Source organism: Equus quagga, chromosome 1 (genome assembly GCF_021613505.1).
Source record: "Equus quagga isolate Etosha38 chromosome 1, UCLA_HA_Equagga_1.0, whole genome shotgun sequence".
Taxonomy (NCBI): Eukaryota; Metazoa; Chordata; class Mammalia; order Perissodactyla; family Equidae; genus Equus; species Equus quagga.
The window spans coordinates 11,401,949-11,414,735 of NC_060267.1; the positions used below are offsets into that span (position 1 = coordinate 11,401,949).

The following is a 12,787-nucleotide window of genomic DNA, read 5'->3' on the forward strand; positions in this document are numbered from 1 at the left end:
GCGCGGCGAGCGGCGCGGCGGATGGAGAGTCTGGCCGCGGCCGGCGGCGCCGCCTCCTCGTCGGGCCGGGCACGGCGGGCCGGGGCCTTTGTGTGAGGCGGCGGCGGCGATGGTGCTCGGGCCCCGCGGAGCCGGGTAAGCGCGGCCCGGCCGACGGCTGCCCTGGCCGAGGCCCGACCCCGGCCGGCCTTTCTCTCGCTCGCGCCGGGCTCCCTCCCGCCCGCTCCCCTCGGCCGGCCCATCCTCTCGGCCGGCCCCGCCGCCCATCCCTTCGGTGCCCGGTCGGCCCCGCGCCCCACCGCGTGCCCGCCCCCGCCCCGAGTCGCCTGGGGCACCCCCGCTGTTTGGGGAGGGACCGAGGGCTCGGTGCCCCCCAGCTGGAGTGCCCCAGCCCGACGCAGCGCCCTTGCCCCCGGATTCGACCCTCCAGAGGGGAGACCGCGGCGCCGCGGGATTGTTGGGGTACCTTCTCTGAAGTTCCGAGTCTGCGCGCCTCCCGCCTCCGCTCAGGCTGCCGGGTCGCCCGACCTGCTGGCCGTTGATGGGTGGCCGCCAGGACCCGGGAGATGCTGGGCTGGTACCCAGCGATGCTCAGAAGCTGCCTGGGCCCCAGCAAAAGTCGGGAGTTAGTAGAATGTGCTGAGGGTGAGGGGGGCTGTGTTTTGCAGGGCGAGTCGTGAGACTGAATGAAAGTGCAGCTAGCTAGTCTTCCTAAGGCCTGCAGGACTGGCAAGGGGGAAAGTGGTAGAGAGCAAGCCTGCTGGAGTCTGATCTCTAATTAGATGCCTTCTTATGGTGTCAAGTAAATCTCTTAGTTCTGGTCAGCGTAAGCAGAAATCCCAAAAAGGGTGGGAGAAAGAAAGAAAGCTTATTTAAGTGATATTAAATACCACAGGTGTGTTCCGGTTTGCTTTACTTCTTTGGCTTCTCAGTGTTTTGCCTTCATCCACAGCGTACAGAGAATGTGGTCCAGCAGTAGCTGAATGGCTCGGGGTAATGGAGAGAGGAGAGAATAGGTAGGGAGAGAGGGAAGGCAAGAATGAGCAAGAGGTGTATTTAGGGACCGAAAGGACACAGCAATGATAGAAAACTAAAAGATGGAGCATCCTTATCTTTTCCTCAGTAGCTAATGGAGCTTTGGTAATTGTGTTCGAGTGTGTGGTTTACGGTGTTTGGCATCAGAAGGAAGAGAATATACTCTGTGAGCTAGGAGGGCTTGTATTCGGGATCGATCAGGAATTAATCTGAGGGACGTTGGAGCCAGTTGCTCTGGCGGTGAGGTGTAGGATCGGGTCTGAGAGCATGTCTCTGGCTTGGCTCTGAGGCACTAACTTCTGTCCAACCAGGCCGGCAACCTCTCTCACTGACTCTGAAAGACCAAGCTATCAGGTGTTTCTCACTACTTTTCTATTTTGTTATGGCAGCTCTGGCTTTGGGAGAATGCAGGGAGAGAGGTCATTGCCCCAGCCGACTGGAGCAGCTCTCCATGTCCATTCACACCCACTCCCCGCCTGGCCCTGGAAGCACTCTGACTGGCGGTGTTTTCTCTTGCAGAGCTCCTCACTTGCAGGAATGTGTTTGGCCATCCATCTTTTCCTTTTGCTGTCCACAGGTTAACTGTGCTGGTAAGGAGGCAACCTTATAGGAGCTGCTAAGATGGGCATGAGGATCAAACTGCAAAGCACCAACCACCCCAACAACCTGCTGAAGGAGCTCAACAAGTGCCGGCTCTCAGAGACCATGTGCGATGTCACCATTGTGGTGGGAAGCCGCTCCTTCCCGGCCCACAAAGCTGTGCTGGCCTGCGCGGCTGGCTACTTCCAGAACCTCTTCCTGAATACTGGGCTTGATGCTGCCAGGACCTATGTCGTGGACTTCATTACCCCCGCCAACTTTGAGAAGATTCTGAGCTTTGTCTACACATCAGAGCTCTTCACGGACCTGATCAATGTTGGGGTCATCTACGAGGTAGCTGAGCGTCTGGGTATGGAGGACCTCCTCCGGGCCTGTCACTCCACTTTTCCTGACCTGGAGAGCACCGCTGTGGCCAAGCCCCTGACTGGCACCAGTGAGAGCCACGCTGGTACCCTGAGTTGTAGCGCAGCAGAACCCCCTCAGCCCCTTGGGGAACTCCGGGGCACTGGGGAGCACTTGGGTCCTGATAGAAACTATGTGTTACCTAGTGATGCTGGAGGGAGCTATAAAGAGGAAGAGAGAAATCTTACCAGTGACACTAATCATAGTCTGCCTCTGCCACAGCAGCCACTGCCACCAAAGACAGAAGACCATGATGCCCCTGCTTCTTTCCCGTCTATTCCTAGTGTGGTGACGCAGCCAATCCTAGGCACTGTCAGCATGGGCATCCAGACCAGCGCGAGCTCCTGCCAGCCGTACAAAGTTCAGAGCAATGGAGACTTCAGTAAAAACAGTTTCTTCACCCCTGACAATGCAATAGACATTACCACTGGGACCAACTCTTGTCTGAGCAATAGCGACCACTCCAGAGATCCAGGCTTTGGGCAGATGGATGAGCTCCAGCTGGAGGACCTTGGGGATGATGACTTGCAGTTTGAAGACCCTACCGAGGAGATAGGCACAGCTGAGGAGGTGATTGAGCTGAGCGACGACAGTGAGGACGAGCTAACTTTTGGAGAGAATGACAACCGAGAGAATAAAGCCATGCCCTGCCAGGTGTGCAAGAAAGTTCTAGAGCCTAACATTCAACTGATCCGACAGCATGCTCGGGACCATGTGGACCTGCTGACAGGCAACTGCAAGGTCTGTGAGACCCACTTCCAGGATCGAAACTCCCGGGTGACCCATGTTCTGTCCCACATTGGTATTTTCCTCTTCTCCTGCGACATGTGTGAAACTAAGTTCTTTACCCAGTGGCAGCTCACCTTCCACCGGCGGGATGGAATATTTGAGAACAACATCATTGTCCACCCCAATGATCCCCTGCCTGGGAAGTTGGGTCTCTTTTCAGGGACAGCCTCTGTAGAGTTGAAATGTGCTGCCTGTGGGAAGGCATTGGCCAAAGATTTCCACGTAGTTCGGGGCCACATCCTTGACCATCTAAACTTGAAGGGCCAGGCCTGCAGCGTCTGTGACCAGCGCCACCTCAACCTCTGCAGCCTCATGTGGCACACGCTCTCCCATCTCGGCATTTCGGTCTTCTCCTGCTCTGTCTGTGCGAATAGCTTTGTGGACTGGCATCTCCTGGAGAAGCACATGGCTGTGCACCAAAGCCTGGAAGATGCCCTCTTCCGCTGCCACTTGTGCAGCCAGAGCTTCAAGTCAGAGGCTGCCTATCGCTACCACGTCAGTCAGCACAAATGCAACAGTGGTCTTGACGCGCGACCTGGTTTTGGGCTACAGCACCCAGCTCTCCAGAAACGGAAGCTGCCAGCAGAGGAGTACCTGGGTGAGGAGCTGGCTCTGCAGGGCCAACCTGGGAACAGCAAGTATAACTGCAAGGTCTGTGGCAAAAGGTTTGCCCACACAAGTGAGTTCAACTACCACCGACGGATCCACACGGGCGAGAAGCCCTACCAGTGTAAGGTGTGCCACAAATTCTTCCGAGGCCGCTCGACTATCAAGTGCCACCTCAAGACACACTCGGGGGCCCTCATGTACCGTTGCACAGTCTGTGGCCACTACAGCTCCACCCTGAACCTCATGAGCAAGCACGTTGGTGTGCACAAAGGCAGCCTGCCGCCCGACTTCACCATCGAGCAGACCTTCATGTACATTATTCATTCCAAAGAGGCGGACAAGAACCCGGACAGCTGACTGGGTCCCAGCAGAGCCGGGGGAGCTCCCAGGCGGCAGCCAGGACATTGGCTTTCTAGTGGCCGTCGGTCCCTCCCCAGCTGAAGTTCCAATTTTGCCTTGCTACGACTTCTGTTCTGTTTTGTGTTAAAAGAAGAAAAAAGAAGAAATAGCACATGAGCTGTTACTGTTCTTGAGAAGCAACGGCCCTATCATGTTTACCTCCTTACCTGTTCTTGCCCATGAAGGGCTGTGTTTTTGATTCTTTTGGGGCTGGTTTGGGGATCTCGTCAGGCAGTTGGTGTTGACTAGATCCCTTTCCCCAGCCTCTCAAGTTTTAGTTTACTGATAGGTTTATGCTGCTAAGAACCCAACCAGTAGCCTCACTAAATAGAGGAGGTGGAGAGAGGTTTTCACTGTGGCTATTACCATCAGACCTCCCGCTGGGACACCTGCTCTGAGAGAGATCTGGGGAATGTGGTCATCTGGAAAAGACGAGTCAGCAGGGCAGCTTGCTTCGGGTTCCAGGCCCAGCCCTCAGCCCTCAGCAGGGAAGGGGCCTCGGAGATGGAGGTGCCTGCTGGTTTCACGGCTCTAATCTGCTGAGTGGACAGTAAAATCTTTTGGCAGCTAGATCCAAACTGGGGACAAAGCTTTCTGTTTAGGTCAGAAAGCTTTGGGATGAATCCTTGCTAGCTGGGAGAGGTGTCCTGCAGGGCCGCCAGGAGTGGCAGCCTGGATGGACGGGAACAGAGGCTTCTCTTTTCTCCTCAATTCCAAAGAAACACGATTGCATGGAGTGATGGCCCAGGACGTCAGCTCTTCCCTGTGGGGCAAAGAGGACAGGGAGCCACTGTGATATAGTTGTTTGTCATCTGGCCACCTCCATCGACCTTGAGTTCCCTGGTGGAGAGGTGGGGATGTCTCTGACAGCAGCAGTCTTGCCTTAATTTACATCCAGTCTCCCACCTTAGAAGTCTAGTCTAGATGAGAAAAGCCCATGAGGTGGTGGAGTGGTGGACTGTGAGCCCTTCAGGATTAAAGGGACCCCTCGAGTAACTGGTGGTGTGTAGCCAGATGTGCGTTCTGTCTGTCCCAGGCAGATGACCTGTTGTTTACTTTGTGTTAACTGGGCGGGAGCTTTGGCAGCTCACCTTTGATCTGCTGGAATTTACCCTGATCTGTCATTGCATGGCCACCAGGGGGCGCCGTTGGATGGCTGCTGGTTTGGGCGCTCCCCAGGTGGCCAGGGGATGAGTCTGCCCAGTCCAGGGGGCTGGTTGGCTCCATTCTTGGTTGGCTTTTGAGGAGGTCTTGCCCAAAGAAGGTTTGAGGGAGAAGGCCCTCGGCTCCCGCATGCTCACAAGGTGGCACCGCAGTCACTCATACTACCTCACCCTGCTCCGGCGAGCTCTGGGAGTCCCGGCCTCCGCCCTGACGCTGCCCCTGGTGGGACTCGGCAGCACCCCGGGCTGTTTCACAAGCAAGTGGTTTTAATGAACTCACAGAGCCTCTTTGGACGTTATATTTATTTATTTTTGTTGTTGTATGCATATTACTCAGCATCTCGTTTGGATAAGAGACTTTAGGAAAATGAGTTTCTCCCCAGCAAGTAGCCATATTCCGGTGGATATGGCGGGCCAGAGATGAGGGAAACGGGGTAGAACTAGGGGAGACCGTGTCAAGCCTCGAAACAAGCAGATTCTTTTCTTTCTTTCCAGATTGTCTCTTGCAGAATAAACCCAGGGAACCCCTTAGGTAATGGATGTAAGTTCTGAGAAGTTGGGGCTTGTTAAATTCCTAGGCCTTTCAACTCCGTTCCGTCCTGTGATTGAGTAGATTGGGGACTGGGATGAGGGGATCAAGTCACCTGAAGGACCTTTCTGCTGTTTTCCCATCCTTCCTGGACTGGGGAAGCTGTATTAAGACCCACAGGCAGGCGGAGCTGTGCCCCGGTGGGCCTGCTGCTGCTCGCCCGGCCCCAAGGTGATGATGCCTCCGAGTCAGATGGAGTGCACCGCTCCCTGGTCGGATGACATTACGTGAAGGGACTTGTACAAGTGGCCACCTTTCACCCTCTAAACGCAACTTGTGGAATGTTCCCTCGGGACATTCTTGTCAGGAAAGTAGCGCTGAGGCTTCATCCCTGACTGGCCCATGCTGACCATTAGGAATTTAAGAAGGAAAATGTGTGGAACGCTGTGGTCCACTAAGCCACCGAGGCCTGAGTGACCCCTCGCAGGCTGGGTGAGGACTGCTGTTTGAATGGCCGGGCTTGAGAGAGGCCAAACAATAGCAGAGAATGGATCAGTGTGCTGGAGAAACGCTTCTCCTTAACAGAGGGTGTCAGGGATGCTGGGTAGTCTGTATACTTAACCTGAAACTGTGAAGTTTTCCCTTTTTGCCAGTAAACCAAAAAGCAAATCCTTGAAACTCTGCCCCTGAAACACTAAACAAAAACCTGCACCCCCTGATCCTCCGGAGGCCAGGGGACTGGAGAGGGTAGCCGGGCTGGCTGCAGTCAGACAGTCGCAGGGTCAGCAGCTCATGCGGCTCACTGACCAAACCCTGTTCCTCCGCGTGTCCCTCACGTTCAGGCCTGACCCTCCCTCTGTGTGGAGTCGGGTTGGCTGCCTCTGCCCCCAGCTCACCCTTTTCCGAACTTTTACTTGAAACGCTAGACAGGTGAAGGGCACCCTAGGATACCTGGTGGAAGGCATTCATTTTATTTTGAGTTTTTAATGTTTCAACCTTCTGTTCATTTGATCTTAATGCCACTGAGGCCCTGGAGCCCCGTTGAGCACTGTCTCCTGCTGTATTGTTCCCAGGTTCTGTTTGACCCTTAAATGTCTTCACCTTTTTCCCCTTTTATCTTGTTCTGTACTCAGGACTGGCTACACAATTTGCAGAGCCCTTTGTTTAAAAATTATTAAGAAATTTCCAGATGGTGACTATAGAGCATTAAACCAAGCACAAGGCCATTCCCAATGTGTCTCCTGAGGGAAAAGGGTAATGCTTTCCGGCATGCTGGTGTAAACAGCGGAGGCTGCTTGTGGCCAGAGGAGGGGTCAGTGTCCCGGCACTCCCAGCACCCTCAGCGAAGCTCTGCTGTGCCCTAGTATTTGTTCCTAAACTGTAAGACTCCGTGGAGTCTCTATAGTTCATGGCTAGTTGGGGAGAAAGGAGGTGGGGTCCAGCCAAGGTGACCCCCAAGAACCAGGAAATGGGTCAAAGTTCTTTTTGACTTTCTTCTCCCCATCTGTCAGCACCCTTTGGTCTCCAGGACAAGGCTTTGGGCTTAAATACCTTCTCCCCAGTCAGGTTTTGCTACTGATGAATTTTCTTCCACTTCTGGCCTCCTGCTGTGCTCTGTTCCCCAGACTACTCAACTCATAATGAATTTACATCCCTTTGTAGGTGGGCACTGATTTTTTTGGCATGGGAGTGGGCTGTGTGGCGAAGTCTGTGCCCTTCTGGGGGTCCTCACATGTCCTTTGTCCTAATCCTGCACTGAATGAGCCAGGAAGCAGGGCACACAGTGTTCTTTTCAATGTGATCCTCATCGTAAACTTAACATCAGAATGAAAATGAACCTTTTGATTTTGACGTTTCTTTAACACCCCTGTCTACCCTCTCACCTCTACTAGCTAAAGTCTCTTATGAAACAGAGAAGAGTTATTGACGTCTAACTCCTTCCATTAAATTAAGAAGTACTGACCTCCTAATATTTAAGTGTTTACTATCTATTGCTGTAAAGTTTTGTATATTTTGTAAACTTTTTTTCCCAAATAGTAGATGTTTAAATCGTTGTACATCTGATTCTTTTATATTCCATTGTTCAGCACAAAGTGTGGTTTTTATTTAGAATAAAAAAAGGACATTTGAAATGGGAGGGAATTCTTTTCCTATTTACTGTCACATGCTCGTCCCTCGCGCTCAGAGCCTCGGGGCTGTCGCCCTTCCAGAAGCAGCATTCTCTCAGCAGATGCCAGAGTTCTATCAGCATGTTTTCCTTTCCTGGAGCTGGAATTCCCCAGGTTGACATGTTTTTAGTGGGAAATATGTCTGACCCAACCTTTCAGGGGAAACATCCCTGAGGCGATCTGTTGGCCCAAAGAGAGCAGTGGGACTCTGCTAATGTCTAGTTAGACTAGAGAGTTGGCCACAAATTGTCTTGCCAATGCCATTTAATTGACTGTGATGTGGTACGTTGGAGAGGAGAGAAGCAGACTCATGAGGTTGGCAACATGTACCCCCACAGGGGAGACAGACCTCTAGTAATGAGGGGTGGTTCGGCCCCCGTCGGTGCTCAGTGAATGCTGGCCGGGCAGCCGTGCTGCAGTTAGCGCAGACAGTTCTCTCTCCTCCCAAGGCCCTAAGGAAGCGTTCGCGCCACCAGGGCGATAACTGGTCACCAGAGTGAAATCCGTGAGGCGAGCAGGATCTTGGGGAAGTGGCCTCTGAGGTAACCTGGGATGAGCCAGAGGTATAAAATTGGACTTCCTTTAGGAAACTTCTGGAGCCTGAGTCAGAGGAGGCAGTGATATGGGCATCAGGTCTTGGCTTGGTTTTTATGTGGACACAAGGACGGAAAGTCTTTAATGCATTTTCTGCCTTGTGGGTTAAGCCCTTGCTGCCACCCCCAGTTCTACCTGCACTCTTCTGGGTGAGAGGCCCTCCGCTCTGCCACCGAGTGGCTGTGTGTAGCTTAAGCCCCTTTCAGGTTTGGGCCCAGTGAGCGGGGGGATTATGGATACAGATTTCCCTCCGTGCTCCTGACAAACGGGTGCAGACACGGTGGGAGTGCATGTTTAATGCACCTGCTGAACGGATATCCTGGTAGGTTCTAAGAGCAGAGGAGACAGGCTCCAGGTCAGTGTGTGGTTGCTCCAGGTTAGACACTGCAGCCGTCCAGAGCACGTGAGCAGGCCAGAGGCCCTCAGTGTTTATGTCCACAAGCCTTTCCCTCTCCACAGGCAGGATTAAGAGGCCAAGGACTTGGAACTGGTGGACTGGGACCAGTTCTTAGGATTTTACTTCAGTCAGAGGTCTTCATGGACATGATCCCGGTTTCCCAAACTGATAAATGACCTTTTCCAGAAGACCTACTAGTTAACAAGAGGTCTTCTTTTCCTATCTATAGGACAAGTGTTAACAGAAGTAAGTTGCCAGACAGGAAAGTTATGGAAAGATTTGGCCAGGGAGGAGGAAGTCTAAGGGTGAGAAGAGCTGACTTAGTTCTCGCAGGGGACAAAAGCTCGTGGACACCATCTGTCAGTGCCTGCTGCTGGCTGTCCCAAGGTCTGCTCCCAGAATAGGTGTCTCGATATTTTCCTGTGATCTGGAGAGAAAGGGAGGGGCAGGGTGGATTTTGGATAGCATCTCTTCTGAGAAGTCTGGAAATCTCCTAGATCCAAAGCAGGGAGGAGATGGGCTGTGGGGAGTGTTGACTCTGGGACAGCTCCTCTGCTCTGGGTGGAGGGGAGCAGGGTGGCTGAAGGGGAGAGTGTCAGGAAAGGGGAGGAAATGGAGCCATTTCCTGGATGGGGGGCGGAGAACCATCCTGCCAACCCAGCTGCAAGGTGCCTGTCTCAGGCCCCACCGCCTCCTGTCCCCACCCTGTCCATTTCTCATATCTCTGGGGTTACACTGCTGGGAACATCCTGCTGAGGCCTCCTGGTTCCTTGGCCTCTGGCTTCTGTCCCCACAGCCTGCATGGTGTGCGGGGAGATCAACAAGCACGCAGACGTGAAAGGAAAGTTTTGTGAGGTCCCATGGACCTTGCTGTCTCCGGCCAGGGCGATTTCTGAAATGAGGGCATCTACTTTCTGCTGGGCATCTCTTTAGCCTTCGCTCCCTTCCCAATCCCGCCTGCACGGGCGGGGTTTTCAGACATCCAGAGTCATGGCTGTCTCTTTTATTTATGTCACCTTTTTTCCTGCATGTCTCCCTTAGACACAAAGACCGAGACAAATAGTACACCCCCAAGGACCTGTTCTCTCTCCCTCCCTGTCCCTTCTCCCCCTCCCCACCCCAATATTTTAAGACATACTCAAAATTGACCACGAGTGCTCTGACCCTCCCCCGCACATCTCTCACCTACACCTCCAGTTTTTAATTCACTGATGGAGGGGCTGGAATCTGCCTCAGCTGGCTGTAGAGTTCGAGGAGCAGGGATGGATGAGGTATTTGGTGCCTGGAAGTTCAGGTTAGGGTGGCCTGCTGCAGTGGGCTGCATGTCCTCCTTGGTGATGACGATGGAGTGCTGAGTGGAGGAGGAGGAAGAGGAAGCGTGTCTGCCCTCCCTGGCCTGGACCTTGGGGAGGTAATGGACCACAGCATTCACCAACCGGCCCCGGAAGCTTGGGCTGAGAAAGTTGTAAAGGATGGGGTTGACGACACAGTGGAGCATGGAGAAGCAATCAATGATGTCATAGAAGAAGTAGAGCAGGTGGGTCAGGTAGCAGTGGAGGGAGACGTGGGTCCCATGCAGTGTGAGCAGCAGCAGGGTCACGTGGTAGGGCAGCCAGCAGATGACAAAGACAGCTACGTAGGCACACACCAGCAGGCAGTGGCGTCGGCCCTCGGGCCATCCTGCCTTCTGAAGCCGGCAGGCCATCAGCACATTGAAGACTGCGATGAGAGGGAAGGGCAGCAGGAAGCCCAGGACAGTGCTTGACAAGGCCACCGCCAGGGCCCACGTGCTGTATGTTTCAAAGGGTGCCAGGAAGAGGCACATGGGCTCAGAGCTCTCCACCAGCTGGATGTGGACCACCTCGGGTAGTGGGATGATGGCCGAGAGGACCCAGACGCCTGCACACACTGCCCGCCTCACTTTATGCTGGTGGCGCTGCCAGGAGGGAGAGGAGTTGGTGAGGGTGACGTAGCGGTCAACACTGAGGCACACCAGGAAGAAGATGCTGCTGTACATGTTGGTAAAGTAGAAGTAGTGAGTGAAGCGGCAGAAGAAGTTGCCCCAGAGCCAGGTGTAGTCCAGTGTGACCTCCAGCATCCACACGGGCAGAGACAGGACGATGCCCAGGTCTGCTACGGCCATGTTAAGGATGTAGAGGCTCAGCAGCCCCGCCTGGCCCGAGCAGCGCCAGTTGACACATATCACCAGGATGTTCTCCACCAGCCCAACCACGAAGATGGCCAGGTAGAGGACAAAGAGGACCACTCGCTTGGTGTTCTCGTCAAGCTCCATTTCACACTCGGGCAGAGTGTGGTTGAAGAAGTGGAGCAGTTCGTTCCAATTGTGGATCTCTTCAAGGTCGCTGGTGGGCGCGGTGGTGAAGCCCTCAGAGGGGCCTGGCCCCACGCTGGGCATGACTGACATCAGGACCAGCAAATGCCTAATGGGGAGAAGAGAGGGTTGGAAGAAAAACGAGACCTCTAAAGCAGCCTTATGTCCCCAAAGCAGCGGGCCACAGGGGCCATGAGGCTTTGGGGAAAGATTCTTGGTGTGGAGAGGCAAGAAGGGAAGCTTAGCCCTCGAACTGTGGATAAATAGTAAACAACTCCCTTGTCAGCTTTGACGCAAGAGCAGAGATGCCTTGTTAAGGGGCCTCAGTGATGGGAAAGACCAGAACTGTTTGTGTCCAACCAGATTTCTTCCCAGCTGGCCAGTCCCATCCACTCCCCAGTGCCAGGTGGGCTCCAACATTCATTCCTCTCCTGGCGCTTCCCCCCTTGGCCCTTTCATACGGGCCTGCTGAGGGGCTCTTGCTCCGTCTTGCTATTTGGGCTATGGATGTGGGACATTTGTGCACACACACACACACACTCTCACCACCCTACCCCCGCCCCGAATTCATCCCTGAGAACATCTGTGGAACAGGCAGGAAAGCCAGTTGTCTCCAAGCCCTGATTCCCTTCTTCCCTGGGAGGACGACACTAACCTGACTTTCTGTCGGGAGCACCTCCAGTCCTGGAGGGCCAGCGGGTCTGGGCTGCTGCAGAGCTGTGAGGAGTCTGGAGGGATGGTGGCCGTGGTGCCGGCCTTGCTGCGGGCTTTGGGGCCGCCCTTCTCATCCGGGAAGCAGTATCACTGGCTGAAGCTCGGTGGGAGAGGGTCAGGGTTTTTCCTGCCTTCCCCCAGTCCAGTTAGAGGGGAAGTCACAGCAAAAGACCCACTGTGGCAGGAAGGAGTCAGGCTGCAAGCGTTAAAACCCAGACTCCTCACTCTAGCTGTGCGAGTTTACCTCTTTCAGCCTCACTTCTCTCCTCTGCAAAATTCAAAATGGGACAGTAATAGTATTTACTATCGGGGTGTTGTGAGAATTAAATGAGCCATCAAGGCAAAATGCTTAGCACAGGGCCGGCCTGTGGTACACGTTTTACACACGCATGTGTTTTCCACACTCTAAATCTGCTTGGAATCCCACTCTCCCTTGTCTGTCTTGATTCCTACTGAAGCAGAAAAGGATGGGGGTGGGAGGGCTAAAATAAATGTGAAAATCAGTCAGACTTGTAACCGCCCTGGCCCTTCCCCTGCTGGCTCACACGCACCTGCTGCCCTTCTGCCCAGCCGCTCTTTGCCATCTGAGGTGAGGAGGGAGAGGAAAGACTGGATGTGGGGTGGCGGAGGGGGCTGTGTCAGCTTCAGGGGGACTCCTGGGTGCGCAGGAGAACAGCGTCCTTCCCCTCCCACTGCATGGTACTTCTCCTTGTGAAGTGTGGCCGAGTGTGGCAGAGAGAGAGAGAGACAGAGAGACACACAGAGAGTGTTACTGGGCTTCCCTGCCCCCCGCAGGCCATAGGGTGAGGCTCGGAGCCCGTGGATTTGTGTTGTTGGTGACCATCTTGTGTCAGCGGACCTTCCTGCTTCTCAGAGCACTTTCGCTCAGTTAGCCATTTGATCCCTGAGGCACCCCTGTGGGGAGGAAGGATGGGCTTCCTTTTCCTCTGTGAGGCCCAGAGAGGTTACCTGTCTCACGCAAGCCACACTGCACAGATGGCAGAGCCACCTGCAGCTGGGTCTACATTTTGTGGGCTTTAGGCCCAAAGGTATGTT

General features: G+C 54.2%; 2 protein-coding genes across 2 annotated transcripts; one reads left to right on the plus strand and one right to left on the minus strand.

The window, feature by feature from the left end:
- Nucleotides 1–3: 3 nt before the first annotated feature.
- ZBTB39 (zinc finger and BTB domain containing 39) lies at nt 4–5,471 on the plus strand. The gene is made up of 2 exons (XM_046639271.1): nt 4–135; nt 1,613–5,471. The coding sequence occupies exon 2, from the start codon at nt 1,657–1,659 to the stop codon at nt 3,790–3,792; it is 2,136 nt and encodes a 711-aa protein (XP_046495227.1). The 5' UTR covers nt 4–135; nt 1,613–1,656; the 3' UTR covers nt 3,793–5,471.
- Nucleotides 5,472–5,621: 150 nt separating this feature from the next.
- On the minus strand, nt 5,622–12,123 carry GPR182 (G protein-coupled receptor 182). The gene is made up of 2 exons (XM_046639283.1): nt 11,673–12,123; nt 5,622–11,126 (listed from the first exon to the last, which is right to left on the minus strand). Exon 2 carries the CDS (start codon nt 11,108–11,110, stop codon nt 9,824–9,826), a length of 1,287 nt encoding a protein of 428 aa, XP_046495239.1. The 5' UTR covers nt 11,111–11,126; nt 11,673–12,123; the 3' UTR covers nt 5,622–9,823.
- Nucleotides 12,124–12,787: the final 664 nt, after the last annotated feature.

What these genes read in the sequence shown, in the direction of transcription:
- ZBTB39 (XM_046639271.1), top strand. Translation starts at nt 1,657, where the DNA reads ATGGGCATGAGGATCAAACTGCAAAGCACCAACCACCCCAACAACCTG.
- GPR182 (XM_046639283.1), bottom strand. Translation starts at nt 11,110, where the DNA reads ATGTCAGTCATGCCCAGCGTGGGGCCAGGCCCCTCTGAGGGCTTCACC.